Raw genomic sequence first — 26,097 nt, 5'->3', positions numbered from 1 at the left:
TTATTACTGTTTTTAAACGTATGTGTCAATCTTCAGTCATTGAACGTATAGAGTGCCCTCACATGGTATTGTAATAGGCTCACTTGTCACATTATTTTTACATAATTGTCTAGATAGACTGGAATATTTATGCTCCTTCACACTGCAATAACACTGTTCAAAAATTTCTGTATTATACATTTTTCACAGTGCTGGATGTATTACAAGCTAGTGAAAGACACTGCCACTACCACAATTGTTAAACCAAAAGCCAAAATGTACTACTTTGTACTAGACCAAAATCTACTATTTTGTATGTAGCAAGAAATAGAATATCGTTTAGATATTTGCACAGCAAAAAACAGAAGCAAATTAAATTACAAAAAAAATTTGATGGATTTTTTATTAAGCAAGTTTAAAATGTCTACGTCTACGAATATAAAAAGAAATACTTCTCAAATCCCACCATGACTTGAATAGATGTGTACAGATTCAAGCGCTGTATATTTATATGTAGTAATGTTACTGTGTATAATACTACCAAATAATTTTATAAGTAAAATGTATATCTTTCATTCTTATTTTTAATTTGATTTTGTTACCTTTTTCTTTGAAATTAAGTTCACGTGTCTTAAAACTTGCATACTGTCACTTGCCTGTGACAGTACTTAATCAGAGATAAAAATATTTTATATATTAAAACAAGAAAATAATATACAGGTCTTGTTTCCTCCTCTTATATTAATTTATGCAGCAGCAATAACATAAGATAGAGAGAGGAAAAGAAAAAAGTAGGGTGGTGGTACAGGTTGGCAAAACAAAGTAGGACAAAAAGACCCACACCTACTGGTATGTGTAACTTACTGCTTACTGAACAAACGGACTGAGGTTAACCAGTGCAAAACAATAAAAACGGGTTAAGGAATAAGAAGCTGGAATAGGTATAGGATGATATTAAAGAAATAGAGAACGGATGAAGGAGCAGTATATAAATCTACCATTCAACTCAATAATATTCGATTAAGAAAAAACTGTTAAAAAGTTTTAAATTTTACTAAATGGTCATTCAAAAACAAATTATCATAGAAAATAAATCAAAAAGTAAAACTAAAATGTACCTGATTGTTTGTCAGTTTTCACTATAATATTGTCTTTCTTGTCCAAAAGTACACGGCCTATAATACATAAAAAGTAAAATAAAAAGAAAATATTGTAATTATTTTGAAATAAAAATTTTTTTGGATATTTTTAATAAAAAAAATTACATAAAATAACACAATAAAAAAATAATAAAGCAGGAGAGTCTAGGAATGGGTTTGGGACAAAAGTGGACGAATACATATTAAAGCAAATCAGAGAACAAAGGATGGGAGTAAAATCAGGATGTTCATATTCTCTTCATTGACGTTAGACAACGTTAGACACATATTCACTAAGATGGATTAGTGAAATTTAAAAAAGAGAATACTGGATCCAAAACGGATCCAGTAAAATTCAAATACAATTTAATGCAAGACTGCCTATCTCTAAGTTACCACACCTCAAAAATTAAATACATCACCATAGTTGCAGTAGAATTCACAGTTGTTATACTAAATCCAGCCCCCTGAATAATTTTTTAAAATTTTTCTGGAAAATGTAAGAAATGAAGAAAGGAGACAGAGGTTTTAAAATCAGAAAGGCTTATGTTTATGGTAAATGTAATTCTTCTAATTTTAATGCTATTAGAAGATAATGCCTTAGACTTGATAAAATTTATGAAGAACAGGAGGACTGGCATTTATAACTACCTCAGTTACTAGTTGATTTTTTATACAAACCCCCACAACCATAACTAAATGATCACCCTTATATAGGTATAGAGAGTCATCCCAGCATAATGTTACAAACGGAACCACCATGGGTGACCCAATTCCTATGATAACCTGATAAAGGATAACCTATAACCCATGAAATAAAGGATAATGGGGAAAAGAGAAAGAAGCCTGACTGACTTAAACTGCCTCTAATCAGGATAGTTTACAATCTTGCCCAGTATCAAGATATTGGCTTGTAAACTAATAGATTGGTGGAATCCTCTGAAGTGGTAATAAACTGGTCAAAAATATAAATGGGCTGTGCTTATAGATTTTTTTAAGCAGAATATAATATACTTGTGTAAAAAAATAAAATATATATACAATCTCAACTCAGAATTCTGAAAAGACAAATAGAAATTTTTCAGAAAGAGTAAAAGTTTAAATATCTACAAATATGGGGTGAAAAATTTCAGGCCTCACACACAGATGGGTATTAGTACACTTAATGTCTGATTGGCAATGCATGATTCCATTCTTCATTAGTTTACTATAAGAGTTTTTAAGTCACTATGATTTAGGATAGTATTTACTCTTTATCAAAGTGGAGAATTAGGATGTGTTTTTTGGAAAATGAAAAAACTGGAAATTTGTGCAGTGATAAAATACTTTTTTCTGAAAGGCTTAAGTGCAAAGTAAATTAAAGAAAAGCTTGATACGGCATGGGAGATTCTTTTCCATCAAATACAACAGTTAAATGATGGGTAGCAAAGTTCATAATGGGTCAAACATGCACTTGATGAATCATGCAGTAGATACCCTTCTTAAGTGACTAGGTCAGAAATGATAGAAAAAGTATATAAAATCAATATTTTGCACATTTGGGGATGAACATGCTGTGCACTAAATGGGTGCTGTATTTATTTACTCATGTCCCACCAAAAACAATGCCAAAAAAAATTTCAAGCGATTGTCTTGAATTCTTTTGTGGCAATCGAGGAATTTTTATGTTGATTTGTGAATATTGATGAGACTGATCTGGCTCCCAGTGACTATCACTTATTTCCTAACCTAAAAAAATGGCTTGTAGAGAAGAGATTTTTGACAAAAAATGAAGTTATTGCTGCTGTAGATGGTTATTTTAAGGAGTTTGATAAATTTGACTCGCAAACTGGCATCATGTGGAACGCTGGGCCAAGTGTATAGACCTTAATGGTGACTGCTGAAAAATACATCAAAATGTACACTATATATATATATATACATAGAGGGGGGGAGAGAAAGACCGGTTTTAGACCAACAAATATGCACTAGAAAAAGAAGAAAGAACATAGAACTAGACAGAAACAGTGACAAGATAAAGCAGATGTAAGACAGCTTTAATGGTTACAACACCTACACAAAATAGTCAGGATGATAATGACAAAAGAAACAGCTGTATGAGATAATTAGATGAAATAAGAGTTAGACCTAAGACCAGATGCCAGATAAAATGCAAGATGTTCACAGTGCTCACTTGCAGTACTGAAATATCACTTCACAAAACTAGTAAAGAAGAATTGTTATGATTTCACTTGGTGTAAAAGGCTTATTTGTATTACATGTGTGTCTAGTGTATAAAGATATGGAGAATCATGTATTAACATCATGCACCCATACACCCCCCTCAAAAAAATAAAAATGATTTAAAAGCTACAAAACAACCTTAAGCTGTTATTAATACAAAATAAAATAATCATTATGCTTTCATCTGAAAAAGGTTGAAAAACATTCAAAAGTCAACTTTCTACCACCAAAGTAATTATTAAAAAAAATAATGCTAAAAAAGTAAAGGCATCATAGGAAAAAATAAAGCCTAATCACACACCAATTTAATTTAAAAACAGAAGGAAAAAGAATTAGGAGTAAATTACAAACTTAGCTTTTATTACCATTGCTATCTGTAGTGACATTTAATTTTTCTAGAGAAAGAAGAGGCTTATTCAATGAAAATCTGTATGCTTTATTTGTAGCAGTATTTTTTACAACACCAGTTGGCGTGGCTGGACTATTCGGTGCCGATTCTTCAAATGAACCACCACCGCCTAAATAATAAGAAAAAGAAAAATAGGTAAATAAAAATACAAAAATGTTACCAATAATAATACAGATTATGAATTATTATTAAATTAGGCAAACTAATCATGCAATTATCTAAAATGATTTTATTGTTTTCATTGCTTTCTATGCAAAATTTTAAATATTACTATAAGCGAACATATAATTTTGCTGTCCACGTAATCTGATTATATTAATCAAATTAATTATTAATTATATTATATTAATCTAATTCAACTAAATTATTATCTTACTTATTTTCTGTAATGATAATACATTTGTAGACAATGCTGTTGGCAATGAAGAACAAGATGGAAAGGATTGACCGGAAACAGTTTCATCCACTGTTGATTTAGTCTGACAAAGCGTCGGTGGTTCAGAAGGTACAGGAAGAGGAACAGGAAGTGCCGATGAAGAGGGAGAACTAGATGGAGATGATGGGGAAACAACAGAGGTAGGAGCAACAGGCACTGGATCAGGAGTAACATCAGATGTATTAATGACATTTGATTCAGGCGTACCTGATAATAATTCTTTTAATGTAGAATGACCCCCGCTGCCAGTAGTAAAATCACAATCGTTATCATCCACACCGCTTGGCATTCTTCCTCTGAAAAAACAAGTTATCAAAATAAATATGCTTTGAAGTTGTCGATACAAAACCTTCTCTAAAAAGGTTATCAAACATTAAATAACAATGCCAAAAGATAGATTCAAGTTTACATGAGAGGACTCAGGTTGGGTGCTAACAAGATCAACTGCACATTTTTCTGCATAGTTTAGCTTTACAAGTAAATATCTTGGCTATATGTTGGGTTTTTGTCAACTAGTTACACAGATTAATTAGTCTATATTGTTCATGATTTTTAACTTCATAATGCACTTAATAGATGCTACACTTACTATTTTTTAACAATTTTCAACAGTATGTAACATTAAAAATATATTTTGCACCTAATATGTTATTGTACATGACCATTAAATCATTAAGCAATGATTGGAAATCATTAAATGACAATAATTCTACTCCCAACCTTAAAGCTACTACAAAACGCTGAAAATATAAAGTTCTGGAAAAAAATTGCAATGTATGCTGCAGCATTGTAGAAAAAACCCCATGTTAATGGTAATCAATTACAATTTTTACTTTAAGATCATAATTGGTCATCCTATCAAGCAGCCGATCCCTTATACCACTGTGTCTATCCATCCCTGCTAAGCACTCTTCTTTGTCCCCTTGAGGTTTCTAACCTTCACCTCATTAATTTCCACCTCCTTCTTCCTTGCCCCTTTCTTTTTATGTTGACACTTTTGATGAAATTGTCAAGATATTACTTCCTTTAACCACACATCAATACTTTTTTTTTTTGTTATTTTCTGCATAAGTCCTCCTTCTTCTTTAATTCTATACATTATTTCCTCATTCCTCAATTTATCTGCCCATCTTACTTTATTCATCCTTCAACATATCCACATCTCAAAAGCTTCAATCCAATCCTATTCCCTCTTCCACTTCATCCATGCTTTATTTCCGTACAACAAACAAGACACTCCATACATACATAGCATTTGACTGATCTCTTTGTTAACAAAGTCCAAAGTTTTACTGCATAGTAATTTTCCCTCCTTACTGACAGCTTCCTTTGATATAGCATTCCTACCTTTTAATTTCCACTGCGCTCTTCCAGTCCCTTGTCACCATAGTCCCTAAATATCTAACTTTTACTCTTTTTATTCTTCCTTCATTCTCCTTACCACTAGATCTTTTTTGTCGTTTATTTAAATTACTTTTCCTACATTTATTTTTATTCCTTCCTCCAGGGCCGCTAACAACAATCTTTTAAGTGCATGTATGCCATCATCATGCAAACCTTAAACATCTTATTTCTTGTCTTCCTATACTTATTATTTCTTCTCTGTCTTCTTATATATTTGTTATCATATCTTTAAAGTTACAGTGTCAGTGAGAGAGGGCATCCTCGTGTAATACCTTGACCTATACACACCCAGTCAGGTCATATTCTTACTTACTTTCACTGCTGCTGTTTGTCTCGAATATAATTCTTTAAATAGACTTCTGGCTTTCTACTCTGCTTTTTCTTATTTAACAATCTCCATCATATCATCATCAAATGCCTTCTTTAAATCTATGAAAGACAAGACTTGTCTTCCTATTTAATCGTATTAAAAATGTTAATATGTATTACTTTAATTACAGTCGCAATCTTTAAATCTTATGCAACTGTTATGGAAACCAAATATTTTACAGAATATTTAAATGTTAGAACAATTGCTAACATGTACAGGAACCAAACAGCAACAGTAATAATTGAAGAACATAAGAAAGAAGCCGTAATAAGAAAGGGAGTCTGACAAGGATGTTCCCTATCTCCGTTACTTTTTAATCTTTACATGGATCTAGCAGTTAATGATGTTAAAGAACAATTTAGATTCGGAGTAACAGTACAAGGTGAAAAGATAAAGATGCTACGATTTGCTGATGATATAGTAATTCTAGCCGAGAATAAAAAGGATTTAGAAGAAACAATGAACGGCATAGATAGTCCTACGCAAGAACTATCACATGAAAATAAACAAGAAGAAAACAAAAGTAATGAAATGTAGTAGAAATAACAAAGATGTGAAAATAGGAGGAGAAAAGATTATGGTGGTAGAAGAATTTTGTTATTTGGGAAGTAGAATTACTAAAGATGGACGAAGCAGGAGCGATATAAAATGCCGAATAGCACAAGCGAAATGAGCCTTCAGTAAGAAATATAATTTGTTTACATCAAAAATTAATTTAAATGTCCGGAAAAGATTTTTGAAAGTATATGTTTGGAGTGTCGCTTTATATGGAAGTGAAACTTGGACGATCAGAGTATCTGAGAAGAAAAGATTAGAAGCTTTTGAAATGTGGTGCTATAGGTAATGTTAAAAATCAGATGGGTGGATAAAGTGACAAATGAAGAGGTATTGCGACAAATAGATGAAGAAAGAAGCATTTGGAAAAATATAGTTAAAAGAAGAGACAGACTTATAGGCCACATACTAAGGCATCCTGGAATAGTCGCTTTAATATTGGAAGGACAGGTAGAAGGAAAAAATTGTGTAGGCAGGCCACGTTTGGAATATGTAAAACAAATTGTTACGGATGTAGGATGTAGAGGGTATACTAACGACTAGCACTAGATAGGGAATCTTGGAGAGCTGCATCAAACCAGTCAAATGACTGAAGACAAAAAAAAATTAAATGTTTTTAAAAAATATTCAGTTATACATTCCATAATAAAAATGACCTGCATACAAAAAAGGAACATTCTACAACATTCTAGGATATTCATTAACAAAGTGTTTTAAGTCTGAGTGTGATTGTACTTTAAATATTAAAAATTTTTAAAACTCCAATGAGATCATCAGTCCATCAATCATTAATAGAGAATGGCAGTGTCTCTGACTTTTATCGAAAAGTGCTAGCCAGCACCAAAAAGAACAGGTTGTTGAGACAGGTGTGCAGGTCACATGGTGAAAGTAGATGAGGTACAGTAACCTTTTTCATTATCAGCCATGAAATAGCTACAAAAAATACACCATTAAAAAAAAAGAAGAGAAATAGTGACTGCTCATCCTATTGAAAAGTTTGGAGATGCTTCATCTTTTTCCTCAATTAATGAGAGGTAATGACAAGTTTATCAATTATTTTAGAGAGAAGATAAAAACTTTCTAGTACATTTTAGGGAAAAACTTAAAATTGTTTACTCAATGATTGGATAGTTTACAAAAATGCTTCCAATACTAAAGTTTTTGTACGCATTACTAAAAAATAAAAACACAATATAGCATTAAGATAAATACAGTAACTGGTGACACTAAAAACAGGAAAATAAAACTCAAAAAATCATATTTTTTATGTTCCTAATGTGTACGTTGCAGTCTGTTCAAGCAATGTACATTGCAATGAGTAAACAAGCATCCCGCAGTCATATGAGATGTGGATGATAAGTAAATGAAGTGAAGAATTTAAAATCATCAAGAGTAAGTAAATGCTACAATAGCTGAAACTAGAATGAACATTACATTCTGACTAAGATGACCTGGTAGTACATAAACACTAATGTTTACTGCTACTGTAAGCAATCTCATTTTTTGAAGACACTGAAAATTTCTCACTCCTACCACGGCCAGCTGTCATAATCTGACTTCCTCCCTCCACTATGAACATACCCTAATGTTCAAATCTCAGTCAGGCTTATATTTTTTCATACACCACAAAAATTAATTCTCACCATACTCAAGAAATGAACTAACTTGAGGTTAGTTAAATCCCAAGACTTAACTAAGTCTTGGGATTAATATTCAGTCTTGGACAGCCTGACACATACTGACAGATACAAAAACTGAATTCATACATGTACTACATAAATTCAATAACAGTTAATTATGAAGTATCAATTGCTTACTTATCTGCAAATTCTGTACGCTCAGAGATTCCGTCAACTGTATCACCCTGTTCTCCTATAACATCCAGTCTTCTCCCCTAAAGCAAACAATAATATATTAAAAAAACTATTGTAAAGAAAGAGCATTAACATTTTGTGAAGACTGGAAATTTAGATATAAGATTGGAACCAGAAACTTTTATGTAAAGTTAATTAGTTTCTCTAAAGTTAAATTTCTGTAAAATAATAAAACTATAAAATAATTCTAATTAAATATTTATAATCTTTTAACTGGCCTTTTAGGCGAAGCAAAATATATTCACACATAATAAATAATAAAATACACATTTACACTGATATAATGCACTTATAAACAGGATTGTATAAGTACTGCACAAATTAATTTATAAATACTAAATTAAAAAACAAGTTTAATAATTAATAGTGACTTCCTTGAGCCTGACTTGCAGAGCAACATTTTTTGAAGGAAGGTTTAATACTAGAAATAGACAGAGTTCTTTTTCTATATTTAGCTGAGATCTATATTTTGTCTTCAAAGCAGCCATCGCAGAAAACCCAGTTTTGTAAAGGTAGGATGTTGAAAATGGTATAGTATAAAAAATGCACTTGTTTTCAGTACAGAAAACTCATCATCCATGCCGGCCCAAAATTCAAAGTATGATTAATTACTAAATTGTCTTTTGATTTAGCCACTTGGTGTGAAGTCTGTAAAGATTTCTTCTTCAGCAGTTGAAACCCCTTCAGGAGTATTTTGAAATGGATCCCTAACCTACTCTATTGGTATACAGCAATAAAATACTTTAAAATTCTCTGCCAGCATCGCTAAATAACTTTCAATGGTTACAAAAACAACTTTCACATATTGTTGTCCTGTAAGGCCTGTAAGTTTTAACACATCATCCACATTTGCAAACATTTCTAAGTTTTTTTGCTTTAAATTTCTACTCCACAATTCCAATTTTCTACAAAAAACAATAACTTTATCACTCATATCCAACACATGTGCATTTGCTCCTTGGAGTTGAAGATTTAAGGTATTTAATTTTTTGAATAGACAACTAAGTAGCTCAATTTCAACACAAATAAAAATTTCCCATGCGATAACACTCTTGCCTCAAAATAAAATAGTTACAAAGTGTAGAAAAGATTCTTGATTTTAGGGGTCTCATTTTTATATTAATTACTACAGTTACAACCCTCATTAGCACAATATTCAGACTAGAACTCATTTCTTTGGAAGCCGGAGCTTCTCTGTGGATCATGCAATGTGTTCAGACACATTGGAAATTTTTGTTTCGCAAGTGCTGCTTGTCTGCTCTGTTATCTTACAGATATTGAATGAGCACCACTGGTGCATATTCTGATGCAATTTTTTCACTATATTTGCGTCGTTTAAAAAATCATTTAAGTTAGTAAATAATCTCAGTACTTTTGCTTTGAATTCTATTAGCTTGCAGAAAAGTATTTCTTTTCTACTGCTGACATACCACCACAAAAGCTAAATTCAAAACAATATTGTCATGCAATTTCCCGAAAACCTGATGCTGAACATCTTCAGCTATCACTTATTCGATGTGTAATTGATAGAGGTATGGACTGTACTTGCTTGAAAAAATATCTCCAAACATAGTTTATACAATCTCAATTGCAGCTGGCAAAATAAGCTCTTCACCAATGGTGTGAGACTTTTTACATCTAGCTATTTTTTATGAAATTTTAAGAGGCAAGTAAAGCTTTTTCATTCACAAAGTATTTTTTAAAAATGACTTTTGCTTTTCATATGATTTTAATTCAAAGATTTCTCGGGGTTTGTTAATGTACTTGCTATGAAGAGTTTCCAAATGTCATTTAAATTTACTAAGGTTTCATGCTGTCTGATGCCAAAATTTTTTAGCAAATTACACACAGGGGCCTTTCTTATTCTTTTATTTCAGTACTGGTAAACCCAAAATTTAAGTATTCTTGAGAATACTTTATTTTCATTTCAGAACCACACTTGTCTGTGCACTTGTTGAGCTTCACTATCATCTAGAACACGCTTATATCCATTAAAATATTTATCCATGATTCTGTATAAATCTACTGCTGTGAATATTTAATACAATAAATTGCAATTAACATGCAAATTGAAACATACACATTCACAGTATATAGATCAACTTGACTGAGACTGACGAACTGAATGAGGTGCAGCATTTATATAAGTTTGCACAGACAGTCATATAGATATTCTAGACAAATTGGAACTTCTTACAAAGCCCTGAGAATGTTCAATATGGTGGAAGTAAGACCAGACAGCAATAGAGAGGCATCGATTCTGGTTTTGTGAAGTGTTACCAAATATCAATATATTTACTTATTTCTTGGTAATTTGTAAGGGTTTGTGATTAAGGTTGTATTGTAGCTTTAGAGTCAAAATGCTCAAAATACATTATTATTGTATACATTGTTATTGTATGAGAGGGGAGTGTAATGAAAATTAGTCACAAATACTGAACGAATGAGAAATGCTGCCTTAGACCCTAGCCGAAGGATTAAATGTCTGGCTGCTGGCAACAGGGTGCGTCCCCAGGTTGCAGGATAGGGGAAAGACCCTCAAACATTGGAGTTAGCTGTGAAGGGTTCTCCTCAATAATCCGTCACAGGAAAGTATGGTGGTCTCTAGACAAGGTGGGGCATGGGGTAGCCTTATACTCCTTTGAAATGCCAAAAGAAATGTTTACAAAAGATTATGATAGGGCGAAGGTGTACTGCCTGCATGAAAAGCAAAAGGCCACAGCTAGTAGGCTGATTGTCTCCAGATACTAGCATCTGTTCTCCTAGTTGAAGCGGCCTTGTGTTTACTGGCAGTAGCTCTAAAATGTTTTTTGAGGTGCAGACTTATCGTATTAATAGCCTAAAATGGAATTTGTTAGTGAATCAGTATCAGGGTTAGGGCGTTCTCAAAAGCAATGCGTAGAGTTTGGTTTCCCAGAGGCAGAGTAAGTAGTGGACGGCTGGGGGAAAAAGAGTAAAGGATAAATGTAGAGATGGAGAAAACAGGAGCAAAAGGAAAAGGCAAATAGCTAGGGTAGCAACAATTAAATGTAATATTGATAGGAAAGATAGAGTAATAGTGGATTGTATGAGAAAGAAGAGGATTGTTTTGTTGGGACTAAGTGAAACTAAATGGAAGGGAAAGGTGAAGAAGACATTTAGGGAGGAAAGATTTTTTGGAGGGGAGGAAAGGAAGAAAAAACTGGACTAGGATTTATAGTAAGAGGAATGGCAAGATAACATTGAAAAAGTGGGATGCCTCAGTAGCAGAATAAGATACAAATTAAAATTTGAAAATGGAAAGAAGCAATTTATTCAAGAATATGTTCTGCAGACTGGGAATCAAGAAGAAGATATAGAAGAATTCCTCAGAAAAGTCAAAAAAGAAATAAATAGGGAAAGATAATAGTTTTGGGACTTAAATGCACAGGAAGGAAAGGAGAAGCACAATGTAGAGGAGCTAGAAGGGCCTTTTGGGTATGGAAACAGGAATGGAGAAGGAAAGTTATTGGTTGAATTCTGCGAGAGAAAACAGCCTGATAGTGGTTAAAACATGATTTCGAAGAAGAATTCAATTAAGATAATTAGGTATATAAGCGGGGGAAAGGAAGAAGGAAGACGAAGACAACTGTTAGATGCTACAGTCAGGTCAGACACTGTTTTGGAAAGGAAAACAGACTTGTTTTAGAAAAGATAAGGTGAGGTGACGAAAGGTCACAAAGTTGAAGGAAGTAAGAGTAAAGAAGTTAAGAATTTGGGAATTGAGGGAACCAGCTATCAGAGAAGAGTTCAATGAGGATATTAAAAGAATGCTATCAATGAATGAAATAAAGGATGTGGAGGATAAGATTCAAAGAGGCTTTTGTGGGCACTGCAGTGAGAGTGTGTGGTGTTACAGATGGAAAACCAAAGTAGAACAGCTTGGTCGAATGAAACAGTGAAAGAGGTGGTAAGAAGGAAAAAAGAAACATGGAATAAGTGGAGAGAGGAAAAAGGGAGGGTGAGAAGAAGAGACAGTACCAAATCATTAAAAAGAAGTGTCAAAGAATTGTTAAAGAGGAAAAAAAAAAGATTTTTGTAGGAACTTATAGAAGGGTTAGAGGAAGATGTAATTACAGGAAATAAATTGTAAGGCCTGATTAGGAAAAAGAGGAATGAAGAAAGGGTAGAGGATTTTAATCAACAATAAACAGGGCGAAATACTGGATAATGGGGAGAAATACTGGGTGATGGGGTGAAAATAAGAGAATGATGGAATTATTTCAGGAGCTGCTCAATGTCCAGTGGGGAGAGCCAGGAGAGAAAGAAGTCAATTTAAGGGGAAAGTGAGAAGGAAGGATGGAGACAAACATAGCAGAGGTAGAGGCAGCTCTAAATAAAATGAGGCAAGGAAGAGCAGCAGAATCTGGTGAAATTAGTATGGAAATGAGAGCAGTAGGATAACCTGGTATATTGGTTGAGCAGAATGATGAAGGCAACACGAGATATGAATTTATAAAGGGGTGATTATTCCTATTTTTAAGGAAGGAGATAGAAAGAAGTGCAAAAATTACAGAGAGATACTTTGACCTCCCATGTAGCAAAGTTGTGAGAGAAGGTATTAGAGGGGAGAATGAGAGAATGGAATTAAAGTTTGAAAGAAGAAGAAGAGCATGGGTTTTGAAGAAGGAGGTCTATGATGGACTTGATATAGGCAAGACAGATGACAGAAAAGAGTTGGGAATTTAAGTAGGACAGGGTGTTTTGTTTCATTAAAATTGACAAAGCATATGGTAGCATACCAAGGGAGTTTGTATGGAAAGCCTTGGAAAGGAAAAGAGTAGAAACCAGCATAGTGAAGATGAACCAAGCAATGTATAAAAACTATAAGGGTAAGGTGAGAACCAAGATGGGGGGGGGGGAGACAGATAGGTTAACTATAAAGATAGGACTGAGACAAGGGAGTGTACTCTCTTCTCTATTATTCATTATAGTGATGGATGAAATTCAGAGGAAAGTGGAAGACAAAGTTGGAAGGAGGGAGTATAGAATGACTATTTGCAGATGTAATTTGGGTGACAATGAAGAAGTACAGAAAACAGCTGCAAGTGTGGAAAGGAAAAATAGAGTAGTAAGGAATGAAGATCAGTGTGGAGAATAGCAAAGTAATGGTATTAACCAGAGGACTGAGAGAAGGGAGAGATAAGGTAAAAGTAAGGGATGAGGTATTGAAAGTAGCTGAGTTTGACTATCTAGGAAGTGTACTAGTGTAAGATGGGAAATTGGATAAAGAAATAGAGAAAAGAACTCTGAAAGCTGAAGGATTTTATCAGAGCATTAGGAGCTTGGTTTGGGATAAGAAAGTACCATGAAAGTGTAAGACAGAACTTTCTTACACAGCTATAACCCCAATTCTGATAAATAGATTGGACAAGATGAACAACCTCATGGCGGAAAAAAAGTAGAAGACAGGCAGTGGTAATCTAGAAGGGACAGATTAGAAATGAGGATATTCAAAGTACTTTGGGGCAGGAGAGAACGATGGAAAAAATAGAGGAACAGAATGAGATGGAAGGAACAGAAAATGAGATGGTACGGGCAAGTTACGATGATCGATAAAAAGGCTTCAAGAAATATGCTGGAGGGAAATGGAGACTGTGAGGTAGATCTAGAGAGCATTGGATAGAGAAGCTGAAGCAGAATATCAGCATGAGATTTGAAAAGGCAAAAAAAGGGTGATCAAGGAGGAATGGTAATTTGTGATCACTGATGTACTGCCTAACCCATGACAATGGATAAGAACTAAGAAGAAAAAGAAAATTTGTTAATTTTGTATTGTATCAATCTTTTTTTCATATTTTTCACGATTAAATAGTTGAAAGAATTATGTAAATTTAATTATCTGTGAGGCAGTTCAATAATGTTATATGGTTTTGCAGATACTGTCCAGACACAGCATTAAAAACACAACACCATACCATACCTTACCTTGACCACCCGATACACAGAGTAATTCAAAATGATATTTTCATAACCTTGTATTCTAAATTAAGAACTAATGACAAATGTGAAGTAAATTACATCTGATAATAAAAACATTTACAGGTACAATCCATAAATGTTCAATGTGACCCCTCTCTGGCTTCAAGCATATCTTTAGTTACAGAGTTCACTGCAGCTGTGATACGGTTCTACAGGTGGGCACAGTTTTGTTAGTAGAGGTGGTACATAAATTACATCTTTCACGAAATCCTACAACAAAGTCACATGGTGTGAGATCAGCCAGGTATTCATTCCTGATCCATCCTATCAACCGTTAAGTAAACGACGCCTCAAAACACATCAGACAGTCGGTTGAGGTATTCCAAGTTCTCTGCTCACTCTACAGATTGAATTTCTTGGGCTTCATACAAAAACACTTTCTTCAATTCATCTCACACTATTCTCTGTCACTCGCAGTCAACCCATGCTCTTGCCTTTACTGAAACCCTGCTTGTTCACATTGGTGAAACCAATGACATACACTATTCCTTGTGGGAGGGTCAATGTTAAATCTTAAACAAAATGCATGCTGCATTGCCATTGCTGACTGAGATTTGCCATACTCAAGATCACAGAAAACCTTGTTTTACACTGTAGCTTTGTTACTCACAACTGACACGTAATGGTGGTGCAAGCATTCTAGCAATCGTTTACACAACTAACTACATGCACTCTAGTGATTTATTCAAAACTTTCAGGCCTACTCTCTCAACTACTACGTAGATCAGTCAGATACAATGTATAGTCCATGAAATATAGTTACTAAATTGTCCATTATTTTGAATACCCTGTACTAGTAAACATACTGACTTAGCAAATATAATATTCCAAGAAATTAAATTGACTTCCAGTGACAAGATTTTTTTTAATATAAAACTAAAAAAAATAACAAAAGTAACGATCATCATAATGCATATCACAGGTAAAATAGCAAAAATTAATAAAATAACATAAAATAATAAAATAACATTAAATTAATTAGATGCACAGCCTTAAAAAATAAGACATTTGATAACATTGTCACACTGTTCCATAACATTTTTCAGATGTTAGCCACTAATTTAAATTTCCGGCGCAATGTCGCATAATAGACACAGTCCAGAAGGATATGGTGCACCATTGGTTGGTAGTCGCAGTGAAAAACTGGTACATTGGTCTGAGTCTAGTACGTCCTACTCACAAATGGAAAATAATTACCTCCTCTTGACAGTTATTTCTGCATGAAGAACTCCATGATGACACAGTGTTCTTATTGGATAAAGTTTACAGTTGATGGTAGCATTCCATTCACTTTGTCACATAACATGAACCGCCCTCTTTAGATAACAGACTAAAACAATGCGATTAGTGAAAGCAGGCTGCAAGCAAGCCTCTTTTGCCACACTACCAGCACACTCATGGCCTGAAATTTCAATATGGCTGGGGAGCCAGCCGACGTTCTCTCTTGTGTTATGCTACGTCATTTTAGAAATAATAGACTGTATCTTACAAACAACAAAGTGTCTGGAATACGTGTCACTAATCGCCTGTAAGACCCTCATGGAATATGAACAGGCATGTATGTGTCAAAATGTTGGGCTAATTATATTTAAGGCCTTATTAACAGCATACAGCTCGAAGACAAAAATACTGATGATACTGGAAAGACCTAACATGCATGTTCTATTGCCAACCACAAAAGTAAAACCGACATAATTATAGTGTTTAGAGCCATCTGTTTAAACTATAGGATCAGGATTCATTCTATTTACAATATTATAGAATTTTTCTAGTAAGATAACCGGATTTGTGAACTCTTCACGATAGCAACAAAGACTAAATCAATTATTTACGAGAGAAGGCTGCAGTAAGAACTAGAGGTAATTGTACATCTAGAGATAAGAAACTGGGATTAGCTCTGATACCTAGCAGAGCAGAAGATGGTGGGTGTCTTCTCCTTGGATCAAGATGTTCCTGGTGTGGATTACGATACAGGGGACAATTATAATTCAACTGGAAACTTCCCATATGTAATACAATTCAGGAGTTGGTCAAGGCTTTTCTTTAGGAAATCTGAAAATGCTCTTATGCAGATTTTTAATTTTTATAAACAATTTTATTGCAGCGTACATGGTGTACAAAAAAGAATATCAGGATTTTATAGTTATTTAATAACTCTTTTAACTTACAGTAATGAATCAAACAGAATGAGAGTGACTTACAGTTTTTCACTACTGTTCAATGCAGAGAAACTCTCCTATTGGTATCTACAGATAGGAGGAGTTTCTCTCATACTGAAGCAACAGTAGCTTCAATTTGTGGCTCAAATTGGGCAGATCGAGTAGAATAGTAGGTAGCAGAAGTACATACACAAGATATTTTATAAAACTCCAAAGAAAAAATAACATAGGGGTCAGATTGGATGACTTCGGAGACCACCACAAAGAAGCTATATCATTAGGTCCGTACTGACCAAACCAGCAATTGGGCAGTCATTCAACCAATCCCAATACAAAATTATGCCAGTGAGGAGGCGCACCATCTCATTGTTCAATCCATCCAGCAGTTGAAAGAGCCATGTACACAACATATCCAAATAAGCAATTCTTGATACACTTACTTCAGCAAAAAAGAGCAGTCTATAAACTTGCAGTAAGGATATCACACAGAAAACATTTAATTTTGGAATGTCTCATTAGCATTCTAAGCATGGAGATTTTCTGACTCTCAGATATGAACAATATGTGCATTAATTTTCCATTAAGATGGAATATACTCATCACTAAACTCAAATACGATCAAGAGAGTCATCTGCTGCATCATATCGATCACAAAGTCTGTACACACAGAGTAGTTGATAAGGCTTTATTGCCTTTAACAGCTACAAACAATATAAACACATATGAATGCATTTCCTTAACAAATTTCACACTATCATCACAAGCATCACTAGTTCACAGCTGGCCTTCCTGAAAAACTTTTTTAGGAGTATGCAAGAGACTCACAGACAGGCATTCCTTCAGACACCCTTGCTCATCCCATATCTTCTCTTCATATAGTTTGAATCTACCAGATGTCTATGTAAAAGCAAGATATATTTACCAAACTTCTGTACGCAGAATGTCTTCTGTTCAAGAATCCCCATCTTTGCTAGTGGTGCTGTTAAGCAGAAAGATAGATGATCAATCTATGACAGTTGTGAAACTAAAACTGTCCTTTTTGCTCTTTGGTTCTAGCCTTAAATCAACACTGTACACCTCACCTAAGAAATAATCTCAAATATTCTTTTTTTGTAAAAACAGTGTTTTATTTTTGTTATTCAAAATTTCTGCTCCCAGAGGAAAATTTCCCAATTTCCTCACAAAATACAAATTTCCCAATTTCCTCATAATACGCTCATAATGGAGCACTTTGTACCATCTGGAGGGAGTCTTGAGTTATCCTTTGGGCATGGTTTTGTTTCATTTTGCAATTCCTCAGTATGTTGGAATACTTACCCTTAATCCTCCCTAATTTGGTTATTCTAGATGTAGCTAACATACTGTAAGGTTGATAGTAAGGACCTAAAAGTCCAATACATCCCCTACATGGTCTGGTGGTAAATGGTCTGAAAACAGATTAAGGACTCTACTCTGTTATTAGAATTTACTATTACGTTTTGAATAATTAAAAATGTTTCAATAAATTTTTGAAAATTTACAGAAATTTTCATATAAAGAAGAGGAAGGATGCTTTATCAATTCAACTTCTATTAATTGGCTTGGCATCAATGTAAGGTATACTTTACTTGGCAGGAACTTAAAACATTGGGCTTATTCTGCCACCTCCAGACAGTTTTGCCACCTCTGTTTTTTGTCTAGAGGTGGCAGAATAAGCCCATGTTTGAAGTTCCTGCCCAGTAAAGAGCACTTGATAAATCATCTTTCCTCTTCTTTATATCAAACTTTCTGTACATTTTAAGACTTTATTGAAACATATTTAATTATTCAAAATGAAACAGTAAGTTCTAATAACAGGATGTACAATTTAAAAAAAAATGATTTATTTAATTGTACATGTACCTGTAATGTCCCTTGTGACTGTTCAATTTTTGATATAAAATCAATATCGTCTATTTGTTCCAAACCATCTTTTGAAGAAGGCAATCTGTAAAATAAACACTATATTACACAATAACTAATAATACTAGAATTAAAAAAAAAAGTGTTTCACTAAAGATATATGAAAAGCATTGCATAACAATAATACAAAACCGTAGCAAATTATCACTAATATACAATTAAACCTAAATCGAATAAACCCTACCTTCATAAAATTATCCTGTCTCTCTTTCTCTCTCTTTGTATGTGTGTACAAACAAACATACACACATACACAAACTCTCACTAGGCTAAAAGTAAATTCATCCTCCTCCGTGCATATTTCAATTCTGGAAGATTCTTCAACAGATGAGAAATTTTGGTTTGTAGTTGGTGTAACCAAATTTAGTGGTTTTATATTAATTCTAACCACTAAACATACTGCTTAATTAGAGTTCCAAGAATTACAGTCTGGCTTAATTTTACTGAAGGAGCATAAATCAGGGCAACACTCATTAACAAACTTATGTTTATATGAACTTTCTTCTTTAATTTCAACAGTAGAACATGTCCTGAAAGTTTGTTACATTCTTCATAAATTATCTTTACGACTAATAAATAATTTTTTCCCAAACTTTATCAAAAGTTAAACATTTTAACAAAAATGTTTAGATGTTTTATGAATTCAATTGTTAATCTTTTAATAGGTTATGTTAATGACACAATTCATAAACAATACTAAATGCAAGTTAAAATTTTGGGTAAAAACTTTGGGTTATCTAAACAGTATAAAACAAAATTTCACACAAACTTGGAATAAAATTTAATTTTCAGAATAATCACAAAAATAAAATAAGGCTTAAATCCCAAAGTAAAAACTCAACAGCATCTAGCACCCAACACTGCAGGTGGAAACTTCAGAGAAGTAAAAATATTCTAACAGGTATTTTATATAGAAAGGGTAGATGTCAAGTTTGTGAGGGGTAATGTGAAGGGTCTATTTGCTAACAAAAATTATGTCCTGCATAACAAAATATTAAAACATATAATATTTTTATAAATATCTTGTATAAAAACATATTCCAAGTTAGACAACGAATATTAATAATACAAGTGGAATGTATTAGGTTAAAAATCCCAACGTAACCAGAAAAAAATTGTTTATATCATGGTTTAGAAAAATACATTTTTTTTACTATAGTAGCTAAGTTTGTTTACTGCTAGGATAAACTATTTTCTAAGTAAATAATGACATGTTCTCCAAAAAAGTAAAAATTTATTCATGCAGTAGCAATAAACTCTAGCTATCTCCATACCAGCTTGTCTAGGAGTAATGCTTTCTGTAACAGTAAAATGATAAAATTGATACTACCCATCCTGAATTAAGTAACGATTAAAAAATAATGTAGTAAATAAGTTATATACCCTTTTAATAATGCTTTTCTTAAAGGTGAATTAATAACGGCAGGTTTCTTTGAAAAACTTCCACCAACATCAGCTTTTGCTTTACGTCTAGCCTCATACTTATTAATTCTATCAAGAAATGATGCTGCACCGACTGTTTCATCCAGCGGTTCTCCAACAGTTCTTGCATATGCTAAATCAGCTACATTAGGAGCAGAGTCTAGGAACTGATTATATTCTGGATGGTAATGTTTAATGTGCATCTGGAATTAAACAAAACTGAACTGCATATAAATACATTTATTAAATTGCTTTATAATATTATTCTTAAAAGCTGAAAAAAAATACTACTGCACAACCTGAATTTTCCTTGATAAGTGTCATCCTTTATCACCATCCACACCTGATTCTACAGATATATATATATATCTTTTTTTTTAATATTCAAATAATTCATTAACATTTTGACCTCTGTGTCAATAAAATTTAATATTATAAATAATATACCAAAACACAGTAATTATATTAGTTAAACTTAACAAATTAACTGTACTTAACTGCATTACAGTGTTAGTCATATATTACACACACTATATATATATATATATATATATATATATATATATATATATAAAGGTGAATCAAATTATAAACTGTAATCTTTTTATAATAAATTTATTGATTTATAATGTACACAATTCATATCTTCATCATTTTTCTATACAGCCCCTTTAATGATCTACACACTTTTGCCAAAGATTTGGAAGCTTCAAAATTCCTTTTTCATAAAAAGTATGAGGATGAATCATCAACTAACTGTGCACACGCTCCTCAATGTCTTCATGTTTTTTCAAACTGTTCTCCTCCACGTGATTTTTTCAAGGGCACAAACAAAAATTTGTCACAGGGGGGCAAATCTGGACTGTAGGGAGGGTGGTTGAGGGTTTCCCAGTGCATTTTTTCAATTTATCCCTTGTCAAAATCACAGTGTGCGGCTTTGTGTCATTGTGGAGAAAGATGATATCTCTGATGGGCATAATCCATTTTGTTTTGGTAGGTAGCTTTTGTTGACTGTAGCAGCTGGTAATAGTAAACTGCACTCACTGTTCATTGATTGTGGAGAAAATCAATGATTAAAACTCCCTTTGAGTCAAAAAATATCGTTGCAAGAACTTTTCCGGCTGACTAATGGGTTTTGGCTTTCACTGGGCAGCACTCATCCTTCCTTCGCCACTCCTTATTCACCACTTTTGACTCCAGAGTGTAATGATGGACCCATGTCTTATCACATATGACGGATGCACCTCAAAAAATCATCCCCTTCTTGCCAAAATGGATTCAGAAGTCTCTCGCAGATCTCCAACCTGACCTATTTTTAATTTTCAGTCAACAACCTTGATATTAGAGAAATAATCTTTCTAAAGCAAAGATAATCAGTGATAATGGATTGCATACTCCCATAGCTGATAAACACTTTTGACATGATTTCTTCAGCAGTGAACCAGGGATCATGATTTCTTCAGCAGTGAACCGGGGATCATGATTTCTTCAACAGTGATCTGGGGGATCACCTTCGATAAGCTCTCAACTGGCATCAATGTTGTAGTCAGCTGTAAGACTTGACCTTGGACATCAAAGATGACTTTCGCTTTCTACCCTTTCTCGCCTGCCCTTAAATTGTCTGGCCTACATATACAACCCAGCTTCTGTCCCCAAACTGTACCTTTGAACAAGATAAAATTTCTGTGGGTTTAACAACTTCATTAGTTAAAAACTTCATAATTATACATTGTGCAACAGACAATGGAACCTCTTGCTCACTCATGGCTGTACTGATGACAGAACAAAGCAGAGAAGCTCCAACACATTGAACATTAACCCTCAACTCCCAACATCCAACTCAGTACTGCTTGGTGGGTAGAATAGCAAAATTGCTGTTCACCCTTGTGAGAGAGTGAATGGCAAATTTTGCCTTAGAATAGTAAAATCTGATTCTCCCTCATATATATATATAAGGGTGAATCAAATTTAAACAATATACATTATATATCATATCTAATATATATATATATATATATATATATATATATATATATATATGATATATTTAAAATATATATATGAGGATGAATCAAATTTGAATGGCAATTTTGCTATTTTAACAGATTTCAGCAACGTCAAACAGATTTCAGGAATTTAAAAAGCTTATTAATTTCACCTGCCTACTATCACCTAAAATGATTGAAAATTCCGAGTGCTAGTTTACATATAACAAGCAAAGCTATATAATATACACAATCAACTAGAGTGTTACATGGCAATTATACAAAGGGCACACTGGACCAACACCAGACAACATGAGGGATGAATCTATTAAAAACTGGGGTACTATGAACTAACAAAAAGACATGTTTATGGTGATTTTCTTGTAGTGATGACACTATACTATTTAATGTGATATAGGTAATTTGCCTTTTACTTCTCATTCTGACAACCTACTTTTCATAACATTTTAGATAGCACACAATCAAATGAATTGTACACTTCTGAAGGCCAGCATAGTATAACCTTTCTTAGTGGTTAACAAAGAATTCCTAAATCTTTAGTAATTCGGAAAAAAATTACAGATAAATGCCTTTGCTAAATACAGAGCAATTCAAAAAGGACTTCACAACTTCAAAAAAGCATATAAAATTTTATTTAGATAACTTACAGATTTGATTGATGTCTCATTTCACAGCAAAACACATCAAGTTTTGACTCGTGTAGTTCATTAGTACCAAATTTGGTCACCAGCACTGTCAGCAGTGTTGTTAAAAATGGATACATTTACTGGGGTGGAACATACTTGCTGTGTGTTTTGGTTTCACAATTAGCTGTCAGCAATTGCAGTTCAATGTAATTTTCATAGAAAGTATGGTGGGGAGCCTCCTAGTAGGGTTCAATTTACTCTTGGTACCAAACCTTCGTTGAGACAGAATGTTCTGTTAAACATAAAAAATCACCAGGATGCCCACATGTCCCTGAAGCTGCTGTGGAATAATTCAGAGAAAGCTCTGCACGTAGCTCAAAGAAACTGACTCAACATGCATCACGTGAGAATGGCATTCCACAAACGACTGTTTGGTGCATGTTACGTAAACGATGGCTACTTGAAGGCAAAACAAACTAAACACAGTTCAACAAATTACACGTGATGACTAAAGTTGCTCAGCTGCTGTTTTGTGTGGAAATGAAACTTAATTTGTATAAAAGTTAATTGTCGTCTGCAATTCTATGTAATTTTTAGTGATGATTCAACGTTTCACATCAGTGCCAAAGTGAACACCCATAACTGCTGATTATGGGGTAGTGAAAACCTTCGTGAAACTTTGCAGCTCATTCATCATAGCCTTAAGATCAATGTTTTTTGTGTCCTACGCAAACAAACACTGTATGTCCCGTTCTTCTTCCAGGAGAAAATTGTAAATGGTATAGTTTATCTGGACATGCTTCAAAATTTTCTAATTTCTCAGTAAGGCGGCGATGACCATGATGGATACCATTACTATCAGCAACACAGGGCACCACTTCACTACCGCCTAGAAGACCAGAGATTTTCTTGAAACTCCATCTCCAGGTCGGCGGACTGGTCGTGAAGGTTCAATTACGTGGACACCTCGCTCCTCAGATTTGACCCTGCTAGATTTTTTCTTGTGGGGTTTCATTAAAGATAGGGTATATGAACCATATCTTTGCCTGCTGATCTTGTTGAGCTAAAACTTTGAATCAATGCCACAGCTGCAAAGGGAATGCCTGACTTCCTGGCTACAGTCTGGAATGAAATCAACTTCAGGTGGGACGTATGTCGTGTTACAAATGGAAGTCATATCGAAACTTGGGTGGCAAACTTCATGTGTTTTTCTATGAAACGAGACCTCAACAGAATCTACGTTATCTCAATCAATTTTTATATGCTTTTAAAATTTTCAAGTCCTTTTTGAATCACTCAGTACACTGAATTGGTAAGGCAAACCAAACTTATAAATTTCTTGATCAATCAGAGAGGAATATCTAATAAAATCATCCTTTAGTGAATATAAATCACTGCAGCTAAATGTTCACTTGGGAAAGAAGTTTGCCAAACTCTTATTGCAATAACAGGTTCTTAGTTTGGATAGACAAAGTTAAAACGATTGCAGATATTTTTTTGCCTATAATTGGAATTTAAAAAATGGAAAAACATACAAACGTAAAATAATACAGAAATATTTGAAATGATAAACGAATGAAGCTATGTCTCGTTTGCATGTGTTCAAGTAACTTGTTCATTTTTGTGATGATTGGATGTCATTAGAACAGAATGAGAGACAGGAGATCTTGGTAACCCCAGCTGTAGTGATGAAATTGTAGAACACGTGCATGAATACTTTCTACCATGCATTAATTATTATTTTATCTCTACCAAGATGTCCTGAAATGATTATTGTAGCAAATTTAGTGCATGTGACCATATTTTCATAAACCACGGGTTGGTTCCTGCTTCATGATAATGTGCCAGCTCAAACAGTCATCATTATATAAGTTTTCAGCCAAACAATAGAAACGACATGACAGTGCTGAACCAGTCCCTATACTCTCCAGATACAGCCACTTTTTCTATTTCCTTAAGTCAAGATTCTCATGAAGGGGAAGTGGTTAAAGTGGTACAAGTCAATAGATGGCATAGAAGAAATACAAATTACGTTTTTCTGATTTTGTTTTTATAGCCTCAGTCCTGGAACGTTCTGTAAAGCGTATGTAAATGGTTTATAAACAGAACCGTAACTTGCAGGAACTTCAGTCCTGAGAAGTTATTTTATTAAATAATCAGCTTTCCTTGAAGAATCTGTAGGAAAATATTTATTAAAATAAAATAATTACAGCCTGCCTAATACTTAAATAGAGTACAAAAATAGACTGACCTGTAAAAGGTTTTCCTTTCGGAAATGTTTGCCACATATATCTTTAGGACACAGCCACGAAGCAGTACCGTCTGCATCCGGTGTTGACACACCACTAATTCCTGTTAAATGAAACAAAATGTATAGCATACAGATACATATAATATTATACAATTATCTACACTGAAAAAAATCTTGACAATTTGTAGATGAAATTGTCACTAGCCAAAATATTAACATAAAATCAGTATGAATTTGATGAACTTTTATGCGATAGTTATTTAAGGAACATACTGGAGCATCACCAAATGAAATGAACTCATCCATCAAGCTGACATTCCTCAAATACAAATGTTAATAAAAGATCTCCATAGTGGTTATCATGCAACAAAATATAATGTTCTATATTTAATAATTAAATTATATTAACCGATGTTCTGAAAAACATCACAATCAGAATACATGTGAAGGTAATCTGACAACACGCTTTCTTAGGCACTGCTGTGAGCTGCATTGGCTTGCTCAATCTCTGGGACTGGAATTAATTTATAGCATTATAATCAGATAGAACATATACGACCACAAGGTTATTTAGAGGACATGTTTTTTAAGATAAATGCTCAACCTGAAAGACACAATCAGCAAAACGATATTTCAAACTACAAAAACCTATAATAAAACCTTTTTGAGGAAAAAATCTATAAGAAAAAAATAAAACAAAATGTTTAAAGTACAACAAACAAATAACACAGTTCTTAACATATTAGCATAATGAATCAGACAGATAAGTTTTTTGTATATTAACCTTCGATCAGGCTTTGCTAACAAATTTCTATAGTAACATAGAGCATGCACAATAGACATCACCTAAGTTGACATAGATAAGACCATAAATAGACAACACAAATCTCCTCCATATTGTGATGTTATTTAAACATCACAATATGGAGGAGATCTGCCAAGAAGAAGAAACATATCTGAACTGCTGAGATCCATTGTAAGCTATGTATAGTTTATCGTAATAATATGAGTGACGATTCAGTGAGAAATGGTGCAGGAAGGAAATTAAGGGAAGAGTGAACTAACGAGCACAATGATGAAGGAAGAGGGCAATGTTCCATTGTGAATGAAGAATGTGTTTAAAAAATGAATATGCAGTTAAATACCACTTCACAATTACTAAACTTGATGAAAATTTTCTTCAAATTTCAAACTAAATTTTAAATGCATTTTTCCTAGAATACAGATCGGTCGATGGGGTCAAATATAATGGCCGGCGAATCACCCAACTTGTCACCACTGGATTAGTTTCTAAGGGGCCACT

At 33.6% G+C, this 26,097-nt stretch overlaps 1 protein-coding gene across 2 annotated transcripts in view; it reads right to left on the bottom strand.

Annotated features, from left to right (window-relative positions):
• The window catches only part of LOC142333451 (uncharacterized), a 98,071-nt gene that overhangs the window by 26,184 nt on the left and 45,790 nt on the right, over positions 1 to 26,097 (bottom strand). Inside the window, exons 10-16 of one of the 2 annotated variants that reach the window (XM_075380561.1) lie at positions 24,795 to 24,895; positions 19,873 to 20,114; positions 18,430 to 18,514; positions 8,333 to 8,409; positions 4,394 to 4,482; positions 3,707 to 3,859; positions 1,098 to 1,154 (exon numbers count right to left, since the gene is read on the bottom strand). In XM_075380561.1, coding sequence (XP_075236676.1) covers positions 1,098 to 1,154; positions 3,707 to 3,859; positions 4,394 to 4,482; positions 8,333 to 8,409; positions 18,430 to 18,514; positions 19,873 to 20,114; positions 24,795 to 24,895 — 804 coding nt within the window. The remainder of the gene's footprint in view (positions 1 to 1,097; positions 1,155 to 3,706; positions 3,860 to 4,393; positions 4,483 to 8,332; positions 8,410 to 18,429; positions 18,515 to 19,872; positions 20,115 to 24,794; positions 24,896 to 26,097) is intronic. The other variant, XM_075380562.1, reaches the window with a different exon arrangement.

Source organism: Lycorma delicatula, chromosome 12 (assembly GCF_047948215.1).
Source record: "Lycorma delicatula isolate Av1 chromosome 12, ASM4794821v1, whole genome shotgun sequence".
Lineage (NCBI taxonomy): Eukaryota > Metazoa > Arthropoda > Insecta > Hemiptera > Fulgoridae > Lycorma > Lycorma delicatula.
The sequence above is the reverse complement of the archived record's forward strand: the minus strand, read 5'-3'. Positions and strand labels throughout refer to the sequence as shown.